The 21,061-nt window shown below is 44.8% G+C and overlaps 1 protein-coding gene across 1 annotated transcript in view; it reads left to right on the top strand.

The window, feature by feature from the left end:
* The first annotated feature begins 14,572 nt into the window (after positions 1-14,572).
* The window catches only part of ATOH8 (atonal bHLH transcription factor 8), a 49,540-nt gene continuing 43,051 nt past the window's right edge, over positions 14,573-21,061 (top strand). The window contains exon 1 of the mRNA XM_051974380.1: positions 14,573-15,489. Coding sequence (XP_051830340.1) covers positions 14,707-15,489 — 783 coding nt within the window. The 5' untranslated portion in view covers positions 14,573-14,706. The remainder of the gene's footprint in view (positions 15,490-21,061) is intronic.

Raw genomic sequence — 21,061 nt, forward strand, 5'->3', positions numbered from 1 at the left:
AATGACCCATAGGATCCCTCTTTCACTTTTTTCAGTCTGACGGCTCATGTCCCTTGGGATTTCTTCTGTTGGTGGAAGTTCATCCACTAGTTCCCAGCATGCCTCCTTGACTCTAGTTGAATCAGTCTTCCTAATATGTGCTGCTCTGGTTTTTGTCTTTGTTTCCCCGGTGATCGGATAGCATCCGACGTAGTAGGTGCTTCATAAAAATGTAGATGACTCCCACAAACATTTAGGTATCTGTAAGCTCATCAGTGTGGATACCACTTGGTATTGGTGCAGGTCACAGCTCTCTCCTGACTTCTGCTCCTCTATCAGTGAACCAACCGATAAGCATTTATTTAGCATCTTCCACTTTAGTCACTGTGCAAAAATCCGTGTCCTTCGCTGAATCCTCCATACAACACAATGGAGGCTTCTCTCTGATTTTTTTTTTTTCACATCTCAAGGCAATGACTGGATCACCTCCTCTTCCAGTTATTCATGTTCTGGATGGTTGGTTTCTTTATAGTACTCCTTTGAAAAAGCTGTTTAAAAAACAGTATTCCCCCCACCCCAATTACATGTAAAGATAATTTTCATTATACAATTTTGGAAAGATTTTGAGTTCCGAATTTTTCTCCCTCCTTCCCTTCCCTTCTTCTTTCTCAAGACAGCAAGCAATTTGATATAGGTAATACATGTGCAATCATATAAATCGTATTTTGTGGTAGTCTTTACAGACAAGTAATCACTGGGTTTTTCTTATCTTATACCTTTGAGCATGGAATTATCTTCAGAATCAGACGCAAGGAGTTGAGAGGTTTTTTGGCAGAGGTACTGGATGATTTGCCATTTCCTTCTCTAGCTCAGTTTACAGATGAGGAAACGGAGGCAAATAGGGTTAAATTACTTGCCCAGGATCACACAGTGTCTGAAGTCAGATCTAAATTTAGGGAGATGAGTCTTCTTGACTCCAAGCTCAGCAATCTACTCTGTATCCCATTTAGCTGCCCAACAACAATAACAGCAAATACAACAGTGCTGGATCAAGATTATTTTGGGTTCCTGGACTATTATAATAGTCGAGGCAAGAATGCTAAATTTGGAGTCAGAAGGACTGGGTCAAATTCCTTCTAGACTTCTTACTAAGTATTTGAGAGGGGAAGCACCTAGTCCCTTGATTTCACTGTTACGGGAAGGAAATGTCCTCTATCAGGGCGGGAAGGCACCTTCTCTGCACTTTAAGGTCTTAGAGAGTTTTCTAAAGCACTGGAATGTTAAGAGACTTGGCTAGGGTCACACGGCTAGTGTGTATCAGAAGTGAGATTTGAATCCAGATCTTCCTGGCTCTGATGTTAGCTCTCTATCTGCTATACCATGGCTGCCTTTGTGTCACTAATTTTGTGTATCTGGGTGAATCATTTAACTTCTATGAATCGTATTTTCCTCATCTGCAAAATGGGTTTATAATTGCACCTACTTCCGAGGGTTATTGTGAAGATCAAGTGAAATATCCACGTAAAGTGTCTTACAAACCTTAACGCTCTGTGTGGATGTCATCTGTTTCTATTAATAAAGCTCTTTATAGTTTTCAAAGCCCTCTGCAGGTATTAAGTTTAAGTTTAACAAACAGCTCTGTCAGCTCGACACCGTAGTTACCCTCATCTTAATTTCACAGATTAGGAAACTGAGGTTTAGAGGCTTTAAGTGTTTTACCTGTGCTCACGCAGTGTCAGAAACAAAATTCAGTCCTAAGTGTCTATGATTCTAAGTTCCTTTAGCCCACACTCAAAGTGGGGTGTAAACCAGAGAAAAGAACTCTTCTCATCCAGAGCTTCTTAAACTGTGGGTTGTGACCCCAAATGGAGTCGTGTGACTGAATGTGGCGGTTGTGAAATTAAATTTATTATCAGTAAATGTTGACTTTGTGTACCTCCCCTCTTTGTTGCTTGTTCAGTGACCAGCCTAGTAGAGTTTCGGGAGGCTCAGTACCGGAACGAACCCCAGATGATGTGTTGTTTTTGCATAGGGTGAGGCTCATGAATTCTTAGCACCAGAGACTTTAAGTTGGAAGGGACCTTTGAATACATCTCCTTCAACCACCTTATTTTCCAGGTGAGAAACTGAGTCCCACAGGTCAGAGTCCAGATGTGGACCAAATGGGATTTAAATCCTTCTCCGCTATGTCACACTGCCTCCATTTGGACGCAGTAATCTGCAAAAATCATCAACTAAAGCACAAGGAGGAACTTTTCCCAGCAAAGAAATCAGAAATACCCGAAAAGGGGAAGTAAAAAAAAAATCAGGATTCATTTTCCTCGAAGATGGGGAGGGGGGGAAAGAGGAATAGAAAGCTCTAGAAATATTAGAAAATAGGTGAATCTTGTTTTCCCAGTTTTCCACTTTAGGCAAGAAGAGGTTTGAAAATAGCATTTCCCCCGGGGATCTGCCATCTCTTTGATGTGGGCATTCTCTCAAAAATGCAAATAGAAACCCATCTCTGCTCCCCATCCTTGGTGGCTCCTGTCAATCTTCCAGCCTCCTTCTAGGTTTTCTCGTGTTCTGTGGGACCAGTAGAGCGTGGGCCACCTGTCCATCAGTCAGTCATTGCTCTTTCTCCCCACATGACCATTAACAAACAGCTCTGTCAGGTCCACACCAGAGTTACTCTCGTTTTAATTCTGTCAGGTAGTTACTCTCACCTTAATTTCACAGATTGGGAAACTGAGGCTTAGAGGCGTGTTAAATATGAATCACTATGCTCACCAGGGTCAGAAACAAAATTCAGCCCCAAGTCTTTTTTTTTCTGGTGTTATATATGATCAGTGACAGCCCTTGCAGAGTTTCTTCCACATCATTCTGCCTTTGTAATGGGTCCCAGCCTGCTCACACCCATCAGGAATCTCTTTTTGTTGCCCTTTGGGTGACCCCCAAGCATTAATTCTTCTGAGACTATAGTTTTCTGCAACTCAAAGCTATGACGTTTCTCCAGAAGAATCATTTTTTAAAAAGATAATCCTTTAAAAAACAATTTAAAAATTGTTTTTAAAGGAGACCATGATCTAGTCACCTCTCTGGGTCCCAGTTTCCTTATCTGTAAAATGGGTATAGTAACTGCACCTACCTCCCAGGATTGTTGTGAGGATCAAATGAGATAATAGTTGTTAAGTGCTTTGCAAAGTTATAAATGCTACATAAAAGTGCAATTATGATCATTAACGTTATCATCATCATGGGATTTGTCACCAAGACATTATTAACAGAGCCACAGAGTTTGTACTAAGCCCTCCTCATCTCCAGACGTGAGTAACAAATACATATCCGAGGGGATTTAAGAATTTGATGTGAAATCTCTGTGATAACTTCCTCTCCTCGGTCCCCTCCCCCAAGAAAAACAACTTCCAATTCCGTCCAGAATGCATTCCTTGATTATGAAGTATTCCCTAAAAAAGTCAAGGGGGAAAATGCTTGGCAGCTTTGTAGCGTCCCGGCCCCATCGAAAAACTATTTTTACAATTCTGTGAAAAAAAGGCTTCTCTGAAGTCAGAGATGGAAGACTCTAAGGGACGGAGGCGCTGGATGCAGGGCTCATTTATGAACAGTGAAAAGAACTAAAAGGCAGCTTTCGGATCCCTGGTCCTGTCTGGCCCGAAGCCCAACTGACTCACTCGATTTGTGTGTGTGATTTCTCTCATTCTCTTAGAAATCACTTTGTAACTATTTTATAACTTTACTTATCTGGGTATCTATTTTCTATTTAGCTATCTCTGTACAGGCAATTTCACCCTCAGTAGAGTGTAAGTTCTCTGCGGGTGCCAATTTCATTTTTATTTGAGTAAGATCCAGAGTCTGGCATGCAGTAGGGGACTCATAAATGCTTATTGAGTGAGATGAATTGGAAAATGATTGTTGATTCATGGAGGTGGCCCAGGGAGTCAAGCAGAAGAGTTCAAATTTTACTTCACCTACTTCCTAGCTGTGTGATCCTGAAAAAATCACTCAGCCTCTATCTGCCTCAGTTTCTTCTTTTATAAAATGGGAATAATATCAGCACTTCTATCCCAAGATTGCCTCGAATATAGAATGAAGAAATATTTATGAAGCACTATAATTAGTGATTATTATTATATTAAATGTGGAGTTGGTATTGATCCTAGATTCATACCATAAATTCTATGGAGAGTCAGCTAGCTAGCTAACTAAATCACTTTATTTATTTTCTTTTTAATTAATGGGACAAAACAAGCATTCCCATAAGTAAATTATAGTAAAAATGGTTGTACATGAAACTGAAAATCTATTATATAATCACTTGTTGTTCCTTTTAAATATACAACAAAGTTGTATATTTTTTTCTTCTTCCCTCCCCCTATTTTAAGCTCTTATTTTGTGCCAGACACTATGTTCAGCATTGAGCATATACTTTATGTATATATAAAATATTTTATGTATATATAATATATACATGTATGTATGTATATTTATGTATATAATGTATATATAATAGTATTTATTTATGTAGATATTATATTTCATGTATATATAATGTATATATGTATGTGTATATGTATTTATGTATATAATGTATACATAATATTATTTATTTATGTAGATATTATATTTTATGTATATATACATGTACACATATGTGTATATGTATTTGTGTATATATATGTGTGTATGTAATATATTATATATTAATATGCCATGTAAATAAATAATTAATTTGCTTATATGTGTAAGCAAGCAAGATATTTCTTACCCTCAGGGATTTTACATTTGAATGGTTCGTTTCAGTTGTGTCTCACTTTTCATGAGCCCATTTGAAGTTTTCTTGCAAAGTTCCTGGAGTGGTTTGCCATTTCCTTCTCCAACTCATTTGACAGATGAGGAGACTGAGGCAGACGGGGTGAAGTACCTTGCCCAGGGGCACACAATTAGTCTGAGGCTGGATGTGAACTTAGGAAGAGGATTCTTTCTGACTCCAGGACTGGTACTCCATTAGCTGCCCTATATTTGAATGAGAGAAGATAGGAATGAGACAAGACGAGGGGAGTTGGAGAGAATATAAATAAAGTCTGGTCCTGGAGAAAAATAAAGCAAAAAGATTCAATGAGCAGATCTGGGGAGAATAAAGGATGAAGGCAGCCTCATGATGGAAAGTTTAGAGGTCTGCTTTCTTTAGGTAAGAGGAAAGAGGTCTATTTCCGGCCTCATGGGAAGTCAGGCTGCTGTCCATCAAGGTGGTGTGGGTTGAGAGCCCTTGGGAATGTCAGGAACAGGGACCGAAGCATTGACCTCCTGGAGACCCAAAGGATTTTCCCACTGGGTCAACTCCATCAAATAGCAAAGTTCAGAGGGAAAAATACTCCCTTGAAAGCATTTCCATTGGTTAGCTCCATCAAATAGCCAGGCAAAGTTCAGAGGGAAAAATACTCCCTTGAAAGCATTTCCATTGGTTAGCTCCATCAAATAGCCAGGCAAAGTTCAGGGGGAAAAATACTCCCTCAAAAACCTTGTTGGATGGACCGGATAAGGTAGTTTAGTCCAAAGAGTTTGGGTGGCTGGGGCAGCGGGCCAGAAATATCCATAACTTAGAATCTCAATTGGGTGACCTGGAATTGAGGGAAGAAAAAGAAAATAGAAGTAGCAGCCTCCAGAAACTTCATGTGCCCTCTGGGGCTCACCAACGAATGCACATATTCTGGATCCACTTGTGCCCATCGTTGTTGCTGGGGCTTTGTTGGAAGACCAAGGGGGAACAGAATGGGCAGCCCTTCCTGGCTCAGCTCAGTCTCATCTCATGGGGATCACACTCGAAGATCATCTAGATGCCTCTGGCTGCATATGTCCTCCCCCTGCAAGCACAGTACCCATGCCCAGCTCCGTGGCTGATAATGCCCCAAATAGGAGATCAGAAAGATTCCTCTAATCACTGTTGTTGCAAGGACTTCTTCCTACAATTGTTTGGTTTCCCCCCCAAAAGCAATCAGGGTTAAGTGACTCGCCTACAGTCACACAGCTAGTGTCAAGTGTCTACATATTTAATTTCAGGTTCCCCTGACTCCAGGGCTTGTGCTCCATCCTCTGTGCCACTTAGCTGCCCCTCTTCCTACAATTTGCCGATTTCTTGCCTTCTTGAGGAAGAGTATGATACAGGAGAAAAAGAAATCAAGAAAATGGGGTTCTGTGAAAAGAGACAACTCAGAAAGATTTTAGCACTCCAATCAATGCAAAGTCCAGCCAGAATCAGAGAACTCATGATGAAATGGAGAGCCTGCCCCTGGCAGGGAGGGAATGGATTCAGGTTGCAGTGAAACATATTTTGCTTGGACATGGCCAAAGCAAGTGTTTTGACCGACTATCTACTCTGTTTTCCAAAGGTTTTTGTTTTGTTTTGTTTTGGAAGAGGGAGAGGACAAAGGAGAGAATGAAAGAAAATTGTTATTAAATGAAAAACAAATTAAAAAAAAGAAATCTCCTATTTTCTCCTTGAAGTATCTGTGAGATTAAAAATACTTCATCTCTCTCTGGACCACAATTCCTTATCTGTACTCTGGGAAGGATGCGCTACAGTGTCCCTAATATCCCTTCCCAGCTCTTACATTCTATGATTCTGATACGTTGGGATTAAATACATTGTCCCCAGAGACTTCCTGCTAAAATGCAATTCTATTACCTGGGAAAGATATCATTAACAGCTCTGAGCAATCCCCATATGGCTCAATTTGCCCTGTAAATATCTTATATGTTTGGAGTTATTTGCACGTTGTGCGCTGCGAGTTCCCTGAGGCAGAAAAAGGTTTTGCCTTTTTTTTTTTTTTTTTGTAATTGTTAGCGCTAAGTGCATTGTAAAAAGGCATTAAGTAGATATTTGTTGATTTTCTGTTGACTGCCTACCTTGATCAAAGTCTTGCTGGAATGAGAGACTGGAGGAAGGCTTTTTGCTGTGGAGGCAGGGGTGGCAAATTTTGGGGACATGAGAGACTGCTTGAGGAAAGCATAGGGCAGGACCCAGAGCAAGCTGGAGGCCGTACCAAGGCCCTGGGCATCCCAAGCTGACTCCAGCAAACTATTATCTTTTTTTCAGCCATGATTTGATTTCCAACCTCCTTCACAATATGCCCCAAATTCTCGCCTTTCTTGATAGCTGATTGGTCTTTTTAACCCATTTGTCAGAACTAGAAAAAAAGAATAAAAAGATATTTTCCTTCAATTCAGCCGCAGTTGAATTGGTCAGCGACAAAGACCAAAAGAAGTCATCTCATCATTCAATGAAAACAGCTGATTGCTCTTGTAATTGACCAATTTCATTAAAGTGGCCAATTTGGTCCGCAGAGCATGGGTTACAGTAAATGGTAAAGCTGGTCTGTTTGGGCATCTGATCCCTCTTCCTATCCTGGGCACCCCTCCTTCTGCCTCTGGGGAGGGGGCACTTCTTAATTTCTAGCCCCTGTGCTTTCCCTTTCCTGCTCCTATGGAACCAACCTGTCCTGTATTCCATGATCTTAGTACCCTGCCTCCTGGCAAGGGCCAATTGGAGAAAGTATACTTCAAGGGAGATGCTACTGACTGATAATTAATCCGTTTGCTGAGGCAGGGAGGTACAATAGAAAATGCCCTGGACTTGGACGGAAAAGCCCTGTGCTTTAGGCTAAGCTCTGTTGCTTACTAGCTGTGACCCAAGCAAATCATTCAACCTCTCTGGATCTCAGTTTTCTCATCTGTTAAATGAGCATAATAATAATAATAATTGTACAGCATTTCTAACCAGACCATTGGGGAGATCATTCATTTTTTTATGTACTCTTAATACAAGGGATCAATTCTGAGGTAGAGATTTAAGGAACTGAGGGGAGGGATTTCTGGGTCCTGGAAGGTCTAGGCCATCATGTAAGCTACTGCCAGTTTTTTGTAGCTACGGGGTGCCACCCAGGAACCCTAATGCAGCACCAATTTCACTCTTCTGAAGCAGACACCCCTACAGAATCATAACATTTTAGGACTAGTTACAGGCTTAACAAAGGAAAAAACCTTACACATCATAGTACAATTCCCCCTCCCTCCATTTTACAGGAGGAAACTAAGGCACTCTAAAAATTAGTTGACTAGCTCATGGTCACACAGATAGTAAGAGAAGAACCATGATTCAAATCCAGGTCTTCTTATTCCAATTCTAGATTTATTTGAGCAGTTGGAGCAAGCAAGGCTTTCCAAAGCATTCCTAAGAAGGAACTGCCCTTTCCCCACCATATGGACTTGAACACATGACAAGTAAAAGCCATGTCCTGCCCGGGCAGGCCTGAGCCTCAATTTTGAGCTTCCTGTTCTATGTTTGTCTTTATATGCTCTTTCCCCTCTCCCTCTCTTTCCAATTTCTTTTATGTGTTATTTTTCCTTCATTAGAAAGTAAGCTCCTTGAGGCAGGAATTTTCTTGCTTGCTTGTATTTGTATGCCTTAGCTTATTACAGTGTCTGCTTGATGAATCAATTTGTCTTTCTTGGTCTCCCTCCTTTTCTTCCCCCTTCCCTTCCTTCTTTACTTCTTTCTTCCCTTTTCCCTCTCCCTCTCTTCCTTTCCTTCTCCTTCTGTGTCTTTATTTCTTCCCCTTCCTCCCTTCCTCTGATCTTTCTTTCTCCTTCTCCTCCGCCCCTGTCTCTTTCCCTTTCTCCCTCTCTGCCCCCCTCTGTCTTTCCCCCAAAATTCCCTCCCTCCCCCTTCTCTCTCTTTCTCTCATCTCTCCTTTTCTCTCCCCCTCTTACTCCTCGATCTCTCTCTTCCACTCCCTCCCTCCCTCCCCCTATAATTTTTGATAATCAAGCTTTAATCCCAAAATTGAAATGTCTAGACTTATAGAAGCCACCTTGAGAATTTAAAAGGTTTGTAGAGTTTGAGATTGCTCCAGTGCTCTTGGAGAGAACAACCTTTGGTCAAAGGATGAAGCTGATCCTTGACCTGGTTTACATGGATTTTGAGAGAGACAGTGCTAAGTCAAGGTGAAATGTAGTGATTATCCAATTGAACCTCGGGTTGTTTTATTGTTCTACTTGTATGATACAACCTCCCTGAAGATGTAACAGTAGTTACTAGTCACTGATTATTTAAGCTTTGTCGATGTGAATTATGAATCTTTTGTGTCTTTTAGCATTTCTTTGGTATATAGAAAATAATACTTGTTCCATATTTGATTCCCTTTATGGAGCCATGCCCTCAAAACACTGATGAAGTCATAGATCCTTGAATTTATTTTGTATGTTTTAAATTTATTTACTGTGTGTAGCTTACCTTCTCCCCCCACCCAGACTGCAAGCTCCTTGAGGAAAGGGACTGTTTTATTTTTATCTCTATTTTCAGAACCTAGAACATAGTCCTTGTTTGATAAATGGTTATTGAATTGACTGAAATTTGGTAGTCAGGGATTCGCTATTAATTTCTCTTAACAAATGAGGAAACTGAATCCCATTGGTCAGGTAATTACCAAAAATACAGAGCCCTGTACTAAATGAATTATGGAACAAAAAAGAGGAGATTCTTAAAAAGAGGTCCTTCCTTTCCTACTTCTCCCTTTTCCATTGAGAAAGAAGCTAAAGGCAGAAAGCCCTAGGCGGGCATCTCTGAATAAGTCAGTCCTGGTCATAGCTTTTGTGTCTCTGGACTTTATCTAGTCCACATGTTCCCAAGACAAGGACTTTTCCTTCCCAATCATTTCAGGCTAAAATATTGAGCTCCTAGGATAGTGAGACTCACATCGAACCAATTTCAGCATAGTGGAAGGAGCTCTGGGGTTTGGAGTCGGAAGACCTGGGTTCAATGACCCTGGATGAGTCCTTTACCATATCTGAGCTTCCTCTTCCACATATGTAAAATGTGGAGGTTGGGAGGCTGCTGGAAAATCCCTGGACAGGAAGGTCCACTCTTTAGTGTGTGTATTATCCAAGGCAGTTGCTTAGTTGCTTGCTGAGTGGCAGTGCCTCCAGTAGAGGGCCACCAGGGCCAATAATAGTAACAGAGATGTGGTGGGGTTGGGGGCGAGCAGAATCCACATTTATGTGGTGCTTAAATGAGATATAAGTGATCTTATGGAAGTACCAATCACTCAATCAAGAAGCATTTAGAAAGGGCCCACTATGTGTCAGACTGTGCTCTGGCTTCAAAAGAGTCTATTTTCTCCTGGGGGAGACAAGTTTGCAGATAAAAAGAGGCTTTATAATTATTCTGTGGGAAAAAAAAGTTCAAATAGTGTCATTTTTAATTTACAAGTTTAAAAAAAAACCCCACTATGGTTCAGGGTGGGAAAGTCAGATCATAAAGCGAGAGCCAGAAGGAATGGTAGAGGTCACCTAATCCCACCCCCTCACTTTATGGCAGAGGGAAAGGAAGCTCAGAGAGGGGAGGTAGGGGACTGGCCCCGGGGTCACACAGCTGGTGGAGCCCACATCTTGTGGCTCAGGGCCTGGCGCTCATTCTGCGACACCAGGCTGAGAAGGGAGCCCTTAAATGATTCCATCTGTTAACACATCTCATTCCAGCTTTGCAGGCTGAGAAGCTTGTAACTAACAGCCTAAACGCAGCCTGTGGGTTATCTGCTTCCCAGAGGCCCGGTGCTCACAGATCACTGTGACTCGGTCACTTCACTGGGCATTTTTATGAAAGGTGGGCTTCCCTCTCATCCGGGCTGACAGTATAGTGACCGCCTCAGGCCAGGTCCCGGGGCTGATCATCACGGAGGCAATGACTTCCATGGTCTCCGATTTGATCCCTGGCAAAATCAGTGCCAGATTTTGTTTGGACATAGATGAACTTTAGCCTCGCTGCAGCTCAGAACTCAAGATTCATCAGCCTGAATCATAAGCTCCTAGGGAGCCTAAGCAAGAACAGTCCCAGAGCAAGAGGATTTAGAGGAGAAGTCTGTAAGCCTTTCCTTATATAAATGATGTATTCCTTTAACAGGCTGGGGAAGCCTATAGACCAGTGGTTCTCAAAATATGGTCTAGAGAATCCTGGGGATCTCTGAAACCCTTTTAGAGGGTCTATAAATTCAAAAATAGTTTTTATTTCCAATATGGTAAATGTCTATAAATGTAATTCAGATAAACAAAAACTCTTTGGAGAGATCCTCAATCATTTTAATAGGATAAAGATACTGAAAACAAAAGTTTGAGAACCACTGCTAGACCTTCTCAGAACATGATTCTAATTAGTTACATAAAATAAAAATGCATAGGATTATAAGGAAAACCAATTCTATTTAAATAGTTGTCAAAATAGCTAACATAAAAACAATTTCACTGATTCCAGGGAGGAAATCCAACTCTGGTGATTTTTCAAGCTGGAGGAAACCTTTGAGCATTCAGAGTACAAAGGAGACCTCCCTACAGTAGCTCTGAGGGGGAGTCACCTGGAAACCTGGGAAATGGAATCAGGGACCAGGGACTTTGCTGGGAAATAGAAAGTGCCCTGATCTTGGAGATAAGTGTTCTGTGTATGAACACTGACTTATGTATCTCAATTCTGGTAAGCTGCTTTTCTTTGCTGAGCCTCAGTTTCCCCTTTTGTTTGCAGGGTGTAGATAACCTTTAGAGCTCTTTCCAGCACCTCATCTTATGAACAGCAGCAGAGACACTGATGCATTGGAGTGGAGATCTAAACTGTTACCCTTTCCCCTTCCCCCTCATCCTCCCTCCCTCCCCAGGGGAAGCTTCTTCATGCTGAGCTTCTCTCTAGAGCACATCCCAGACCTTCAGGCTCCTTTATGGTCTCCTTGAAAATAGTGACCGTTTTTTTTTTTTGCCTTTCTTTTTATCCTAATGCTTAGCACAGTGCCTGGCACACTACTGGGGCTTAATAAATGCTAGCTGACTGCTCAGATCTCTCGTGGTCCTACTTGTAATATTGTATTATATTGTAATCTATTTGCATCTTATTTCCGAGATCTTAAACTCCAAAAGGGCAGGGACTTTTTCTGTCGGTGTTTTTTGTTCCCTTGGCAAAGCCTAGACATTTTAAACACAGTAATCTACATGTAACAGGCAGCTAATAAGTGTTTATTGAATGGATAAATGACCTCTCTGTGACTCAGTTTCTTATCTGTAAATGAGGAGCTTGGACAAAATGACCCCTAAATCTTTAAATCTATTTTTAAGTCTATGATTGTGAGACCTTCCCAGGAAGTAAAACAGGTATTTGGGGTAGAATAAAAAATAAGGAAGAAGATAAGAGTCCTGTGTGAAGAGCGAAAGGTTTCTGGGGGTGACAGGTACAGGGCTGTGCACAAACATCTTTCTGTGACTCTGAACTTAAAGACTGCTTGGGGGTAAATGGAATGATGGAGGATGGGAGAAGATACTTTTTTACTCTCCTTCCAGGAGATAGTGTGGAGGGAAGGCTTCAATGTGAATCCTTTCCCCCGCCCCCCTCACCCCACCCCAGTCACTTAAGTACATCGCTTCTTTGTACAAAGCTGTTGGGATGTGTTCACTCTAGATAGACCGTGCACTCCATCAAAGCTGGAACTTTTTGCCTTTCTTTTTATGTTCAGTGCTTAGCATAGTACCTGGAACATAGTAGGTACTTAATAAGAACCTGGTGACTTGTGGATCCCACTTCCCCTTTCCATTTCTGAGACCACCTCACATCAGATTTCCCTTCCTGGGAAGAGACTGGCCTAGATAATCTCCCCAATCCCTTCGATCTCTAACATCCGGTTGTTATTATCTTCTCTCATTGATGAAGCCCAGAGTTCAGGCATTAAGAATGGAGGTTTTCCCAGTCCAGACTTTTGCAATCTATCTGAATATTACTGGAATACTGCTGAATAATTTGGGAATTAAGGAGATGAGCCCGGAAGTGGTTCCATCTTAAATCCCTTTTTGGGATTCATTGGCCCATAAACCTAACCCAGAAGGGACTTTAGAAGCCAAGTAATCATTGGAGCATAAGTCCAGAGTGGAAAGAGCCTTAAGAGGCCACTAGTTGAGGGACTGGAACAGCAAGGTGGCAGCTAAGTGAGTGCCGGGCCTGAGGCAGGAAAGCTCATCTTCCTGAGTTCAAATTTGGCCTCAGACACTTGCTAGCTGTGTGATGCTGGGCAAATCATTTAACTGTGTGCCTCAGTTTTCTCATCTGTAAAAAGAGTAAAAGAAGGAAATGGCCAAGAAAACACCAAATGGTGTCACAAAAAGTCAGCTATAACTGAACAAGTTGTGGGATCATATATTTGGAGCTGAAAGGGACCTTGGAGACTACCTAGTCCATCCTCTTTATCTGACAGATTATAGGACCTTGAACATATTCTGTAATCTCTACCTCAGTGAGAGAGACTCAGCCCAGTGCTCAGAGAGGTGGCTGTCAAGTGACTAGTTCAAGTTCAAATGAGTAGGGCAGGGGGGATGTTTGAAGCCAGATTCCCCTGAATCGGAACCCAGTCCTTTCCCCACAATTCCATGTTGCCTCTGAAGTAATCCTGTTTGCAAGAATGAGCCCTGGACTGGGTTAGAAGACCTGGTTCTGAAATCTAGCTTTGTCACCCACGACTCTGACGAGTGTAATTGGGGACCTTCAGTTCAGGAAGACGAAGGAGAAGATCTGTAAGGTGCTGACCCAGACCCCTCCCTTCCAGCTGCTTTCTGTCGATTTCTGTCTCTTCCTCCCTCAAGGTGAAGTCCAGCAGAGCCAGCGCTATGTCTGTCAGCCAAAACAAGACAGCGTTTTCCCCTCCCTCCTACCGCTCCCTCTAACATCATAGCCTTGAGACTCAGAAGGGAGGAAATGTCAATAAACCACGTGCAGGTGATGAGTATTCTAAAAGGACATGGAAAACTCTAGGCAGTAAAAAGTAAATGAAAATCAACTTTGGGGGGATGAGGCAGAAGTTTATAGGAATTACGGGGAGAGAGAGAGAGAGAGAGAGAGAGAGAGAGAGAGAGAGAGAGAGAGAGAGAGAGAGAGAGAGAGAGAGAGAGAGAGTGGACAAAGGAGATTGGCAGCACAGCTGTTTTGAAAAATGCTTCCTGTTTCTTTAAAGGAGCTCATCTGGGCGGCTGGAGGCTGGAAAGTCTCCTGGCTGTGGGAGCAGTCTCCCCTAACAGGCGGCCTGCTGACTGATCTCACTAACAGGGCTTCTGTGTAAACTGAGGCTAAACAAACACAGATGGATCTCAGCGTGCATTCTCCAAAAATGCTGGCAATGCGGCAGCGACTTCAGATGACACCGTGAGCGCTCCGGGAAGAGGCAGCCTCACATCGCTCCTGAGGAGCCCCAGCGGCGCAGCTGAGAGAAGAGAGGGAGAGGGAGAGAGGGAGGAAGGGAGGGAGGGACAGAGAGGGGGAGAGAGAGAGAGAGAGAGAGAGAGAGAGAGAGAGAGAGAGAGAGAGAGAGAGAGAGAGAGAGAGAGAGAGAGAGAGAGAGAGAAGAGGAGGGAGAACGAGAGACAGATTGAGAGCAAGAGAGACAGAGACACACAGAAAGAAGAGACAGGGAGGAAAAAAGGGAAAGGAGGGAGGGGGAAAGTGGGGGGGGTAAGAGAGCGGGAAAGGAAGAGAAGGTAGGAGAGAGAGAGAGAGAGAGAGAGAGAGAGAGAGAGAGAGAGAGAGAGAGAGAGAGAGAGAGAGAGAAGACGGGAAAAGATCCGGGGGGACAGTACGGGAGAGAAGTCCCGCTATCCCCGAACAGGGTCCCGGTCCCCCTCCCCCGGCCCTCACCTTGTCCCTGGCAGGAGCCTAACATGAAAAGCCTCCCGACCCTCGAGGGGGGGCCGTGGCCGACTCTCTGCATCAAGGAGGTGAGCTGCCCCAAAAAGCTCAAGAGGAAGCCCCAGGAGGGGCCGAAGCGCGTGAACGGCTACAAAAGTTTCCGAGCGGACTTGAAAGTGCCGGAGCCCGCGGCCAATGGACTAAGGGAGCGCACCGAGCGGCTGATCCCGGCCAAGGAAGCGGCCGTGGCGGCTGCGCCGCCCGAGGAGAGCCCGGAGCTGCTGCTGCTACCGGCGGACCGCGGTGGCCGAAGCTGCGGCGGGGGTCCCGGGGGCGGCGAGATCTTGGACATGCGGAAACGCTGCTTCCCCCTGGGGCCCGGCCGAGGTCCGCCCCCGTCGCCCCCGCCGCTGCCCGCGGGCCTGGCGGCTCCCCCCGGGAGCCGGGAGCGGCGAGAGGCTCCGCAGACTTTCGGGGAGCAGAGCGTGCGTTCCCGGATCGTGCTGTGCCCGCCGCCCCCTCGCCAGAGCGCTCCGCAGCCCCCGCCGCCCCCCGTGCCCCCGCCGCAGCCCCCGCCGCCGCCGCCGCCGCCGCCGCCGCGTCCCGCGGGAAGTTCCTTCTCGTCCATTTCACACGTAATTTACAACAACAGTCCCGAGTCTTCGGCGGCTTCGCCTCGGAAGCGCCTGGGCGAAAGTGCAGGCGCCTCCTCGGAGATCAAAGCCATCCAGCAGACCCGGAGGCTGCTGGCGAACGCCCGCGAGAGGACCCGGGTGCACACCATCAGTGCCGCCTTCGAGGCGCTGAGGAAGCAGGTACGCCAAGCACGCTCACACCCTCGCGCACACGCCCAGCTCGCCCTCCTCCCCGTGGACCAGCCCGAGGCGGGGGGCGGGGGGCGGCGGCCCCGAGGGCCCAGCTCCTCTGCCTCCCACAGCGGCCGGCTCCCTTGGGTGCCCCGGGTCTGGGGATGGAGAGGGGGGAGAGGCTGGTCCCAGGAGGAAGCGTCCCGGGAGAGATCAGGATTCCCCCTGAGGCTTCCCGCCGATGTGGGACCTCATGGCAGCTAGCATTTATACCTCGCTTTAAGATCCACACAAAGCTTAGCGCGTTCCGTTTCCAGAGCCTCAGTTTCCATCTCTGCAGAATGTGATGGCCTCTGAGATGCCTCCTGTAGTTAATCCCTCCCGCACCCCCCCCCCCATTTAAACATGGCCCAGAGGCTTCTTGGGGTGGGGGAGGCCATTTCTCCTTACTATCTGTCCGCCCGGGGCTGGGGGGAAGCTGTACTTCCTCTCCCCTGCGAGCCCCCAGCAGCCTGTAGGAGTTCTGAACCTCCCCTCCCACAATCCGTGGGGCTAGTCTTTCTTACTGAAGAGGTGTCTGCTTATCTGCCTGGAGATGGGGAGGGAGGGAGATCGGAAGAAAGAGCGCCTGGGATGAGAAGTGACCTTTGCCCCCACCCGTCGGAGGAAGGGCTTGCCCCCTTTGATGGCGATGGTGATTTGCCTGGAATGTCTCCTTTTTCCTGCTCCTTAGACCTCCTCGGGACTCTAATCCAGCAACAGCCCTTTCCGGAGTCCCCATAATGTCTTACTGTCCCCCCTCCTATTATTCTGAATTTAATTTATGCTTGGACATATACATGTTCTTCCCCCTTCCTTCCTATTAGAAGGTGGGGGTTTTGAGACAATCTAGGGTAACCCAGGGTCACACAGGGTCAAGTGTTGGAGGATGGATTTGAATTCAGGTCCTCCTACTCCAGGGGTGGGAGCTCTATCCACTGCACCAGCATGGAAGCTTCTTGAGGACAGGAAACTTTTTTCTCCCTTTTGGTTCTGTGGCTCCTATTACTGTCCCTGGGCACATAGTAGGTGCTTTCTTAATTTGTGTTACATGAACAAATGATGTTGACGTTGATGGTGATGCTGATGAGTCAGAACTCCCGGGGTCAAGGGCTGCCATTGTCTCCTGAACTGCTTTGCAGCTGGAGAGAAAGACAGATTCCTATGACTGGGCAATTTGGTGCCTCCTGACTTTAGACCTCATATTTCACTTTCCTGGCAGCTGAAAATTCCTGTCTTCAAAAGCACTCCCTTGGGTTGGAAGAGGAGGGGGGAAGGAGGAGCAAAGAGAAAGGCGAGGCGGCCTGGAGTCCCATCACAGGGCTGAGTGGACCTCCCTCTCCCCCAGTCCCCGGCTCCGGCCTGAGGTGTGTGGCTGGTCGGTGCTGGAAGCCAGGAAGAAGCAGAGAGATTAGGAAATAGGGCATCTGGAGAAGGAGGGAAGGCTGGCCTTCACTTGCCTGGGAAGTGCAGGCTCTTCTCTGTTCACAGCAGTGTTGCTGGATTAGTGCGCTGGGGAAGGACTGGGGGAGGCAATCCTTCTCCTTCCCCATCCCCACCCAAGCCAGAGCCAAGAAGTTCCCAGTCTCTCAGCCTCTCTGAAGGCACTCCTCTGTCCTGAGGCACCTTGGCTCCCACTGAATGCATCTGGGGCACTTAATATCTCCCGTGATAGTATTTTGGGGGACACTCAGGATCCAAGAAGAAGTCAGGGATGACAAGATCCAAGGCACCCTCTCTTATCCTTTTAGCAGATACGTTGCCGGTGACCGAGGGTGGGAGCCAAACTGATCATTGGGCTCCTCTCTTTCCTTCATTGGTGAATTATCAGCTTAATCGAAACTCTGACCTTGAGTACTGTTACTACTAGTACTAACATCACTACTATTAGTACTCCAGCTACCACCACCACTACTCTTCCCACTACTATTACCTCTACTACTACTCTACTTTCTGACTCCCAAATAGTCAGCACTTTATTATTTAATATTTACTTTAAAATAATATTTAATATTACTTATTATTATTTTGCTGAGACAATTGGGATTAAGTGACTCACCCAGGGTCCCACAGCCAGGAAGTGTTAAGTGTCTGAGATCAGATTTGAACTCAGGTCCTCCTGACTTCAGGGCTGATGCTCGCCACCTAGCTGCCCCCGGCACTTTATTTTAAATGGGCATTTCCTAAATACTTCTTTGCTTTGCAGCAATAAGATCTTTCGAATTTATGAGTACTTATAGCTCACTTAAGGATTTGCAAAGCACCTTACAAATGCTACCTCATCTGATCCCCACAATAACCCTGTGAGGTATTTGACAGATGAGAAAACTGAGGCAGACAACTACTAATCGACTTGCCTAGTAAGTGTCTGAGGCAGGTTTGAACTTGCAAACTAGGTTCAGCCAGGGGTTCCCACCTAACTGCTTAGATTTTATTAGTATTCTTTCTCTTTTTACACTTTGCTTTCTGCCATGATCAGAAGGTATATCTGGGAGACTGGGGAAAGAGGTACCTTAGAGATATCATGGTTTGGGAGAGACAGGACATCTGAGTTCTTATTTTCCCTCTGCGACTGAGTGAATATGAACTTAGTAAGCAAGTCCTTCACCTTTCAGCCTCAGTTTCCCTGTCTCTAGAATCAGGGGGTTGGAGTGGTGATTTCTTAGCCCCCTCCCAGTTTAACGCTCAATGGCACACACCTCTTGGAAGAAAGGTCCTGAAATGACTTTACTTTTGAACTAAAATGATCATTTTAAGAGTAGAGGCAGTAGAGAGAAGAGGAGAGTTTTCAAACAATATATTTAGAAAAAAGCTTTTTTATTCCTGGGAAGGTGAACCAGGGATAGATCATCCCCAAGCAGCTCCCCTGTGATGGCTCCACTAGCACCAGGCAGAGGTCCCTTTGGCACTGTCCCGCCGTGGGGCAGATGTCCTTTCCGTCTGTGGCTCTGTGGCGAGGGGATCCTGCGGCATCCCGCCATCTCCGATGGGAACGTGCATGGGCTCGGACATCAGCTGGCACCGACACTGCTACTTTGTCTGGTGCTTTGTAAACATTTGCTCTTCTTTTAATTGATGCTATTTATTTTTTAACATCAAATTCATTTCTGAATCTAGCCACTGAGGCATCCTTTGGAACAAAGACTTGAAAAAGTGACTCTGGATTTGATGGCAAATCGAGTATCCCATCCCTGTAGTTCCCCATTTCTGAAAGGAAGATAGAGAGGCGCACTTTTCAATATTGTATACAACGCTTTTACTGAATTCACTAACGCTTAAAAAGAACCTAGTGTGTTCAATGCACTGGGCTAGGTGCTAGAGATAAATAAAACAGGGTCCCCGTTCACAGGGAGGAAGCAGACAGAGGAAACCTGGAAGACTAGTGTTTGAATTCTAATTTTTAACACATATTAATTGTGTGACTCTGGGCAAATAATCATTTCTGGGCACCAGGCCAGTGGGGTCAAATAGAAAAGGAGGCTACTAAAATGCCATATTGACTTAGAAAGCCACATATTAACATTATCTATATCCCACAGTATTTTAATTTATTTTACTAAATATTTCCCTATTCCATTTTAATTTGGGAGGATGACTGGTAGCTGTGCTGCTGCCTTGCCATGAGTCAGACACCCCTCCTTGAGGCAGCTTTCTAAGACTACAAGGTACAGAGCTGCCTTGGGAAATGGGGTTCCCTATCCCAAGGAGAGCTCGTCACGTTCCTTTGTCCGCTCTCACGTATAATCTTAGTAGAATTGCTAAGGTTCCCGCATGAATAAAATACATGGCAGGACTGGGTAAGTAGGTAAGAGAGGTGGGAGCAAAGTGGAATGGAGGGTCACTTACAGGGAGGCTGGGGTGTAGGGAAACAGGGAAGGACTTTCTAAAGGAGGTGGAAGCTCAGTCTGCCTCAAAGATTGAGTGGGCTTTCAGCAGCTGGAGATGTGGGGAGGGCGTTCCAGGCCAAGGAAATAAGCATTTATATAGCACCTACTTGTGCCGGGTACTGTACTGGGTTACATATATTATCTCATTTGATCCTTACAACAACTCTGTGAGGCAGGCCTGCTATTATCCCCATTTTACAGGAATTGAGGAAATTGAGGCAAATAGGTTAAGTGACTTGCCCTCAGTCACACAGCTAGTAATTCAGATCTTCCTGACTCCAGGTGCAGAGTTCCATCCAGTTCTCCTCTGAGCTCCTCGTTCCAGGGAACAGCTTGTGCATGGAGATGAGAAAAGGTGGAGTGTGAGGTATAGAAGTGAGAGGAGACAGAGACTAACTCCATTTGCTTATAATAGACAGAAGAGCCTGGACTACTTCTTCAGGAGGCAATGGGGAGCTATAGAAGGTTTAGAAAATTATTTTAATTAATATATATATTACATATATATACATTACAAATACATATATATTTCTATGCACAAGTATATGTGTGTATATATACACAAATCATCTACACATATATGTTTACATATGTATGTACATACACTTGTTTACATATATATGTACATATGTGTGTATATATTAGCAGTGGAATGATGTGATCAGAACTGGGTACCAGAAACACAAATCTGCTGCTTCCTGTGAAAGCTAGAGAAAGAAAGGGGGAGAGACTAGAGATCATGGAGCTGGGGAGAGGTCTGGTCAAGAGGCAGTTGCAACAGTCTAGGCGAGAGGTAACAAGGCCCTTTACAGGCTGGTGACATTGAAGATGGAAAAGCTCCAGGAATGTGGTCCATGTAAAACATGTGGCAAACTCTAAAGTGCTTATACAAATGGCAGCTTTTATTAGTAGTAATAATCTTATTAACCTCAATCCAATGTTGGATTCAGCTCAATCCAACAAGCATTTATTAAGCACCTACTGTATGCTAGGAGCTGTGCTAGGTACAAGAACAATGACAAAATTAAATAATCCTTGCTTTCAAAAAGCTTATATTCTATGTGTGTATATGTGTATATATAAACACATTATAAATGCACACACATATAATATATAAACTGAAGGGACAGATGGGAAAGAGCTTTCAGAGCTGGAGTCCACAAAACATGGTGACTGATTTAAATCTTTTAAAAGCTCTTTCCATCCATTTATTCCTTCTACTGTGTCTGTGAGGTCATCCAAAGAAAGTATAATTAGACCCATTTTACTGGCTGGAAAAATTGAGCCTCAGGAAACTAAGTGGGCTGTTTAAGGTCATGAGATAATTCGGCAGTGGAGCCATATTTATATTCCAGCTCTTTGGAATCCTGGCCCACGCTCTTTCCACAGACCCAACTTTATCAGCTCCATCAGGCTTCCTCCAGACCTGGGGGATTTACTAACAATCCATGTTTGGAAATGAAATTGGCAAGCTCAGGGTTTCTCTCTCTTGCAAAGGAGCAGAGCAGCTCTCACCCCCTCCCCACTCCATCCTCCCTTCCCCATTAAAGGTTTATTAAAGGAAAAGTTCTCTTTTTCCAGCCTTAAGGGATCCCCAGCAAGGGGAGTGAGGGATCCAGAGCATCATGGGATTTTACAGTTGGCAAAGCCCCTGG

This window comes from Antechinus flavipes, chromosome 2 (genome assembly GCF_016432865.1).
Source record: "Antechinus flavipes isolate AdamAnt ecotype Samford, QLD, Australia chromosome 2, AdamAnt_v2, whole genome shotgun sequence".
In the NCBI taxonomy this organism is placed as follows: domain Eukaryota; kingdom Metazoa; phylum Chordata; class Mammalia; order Dasyuromorphia; family Dasyuridae; genus Antechinus; species Antechinus flavipes.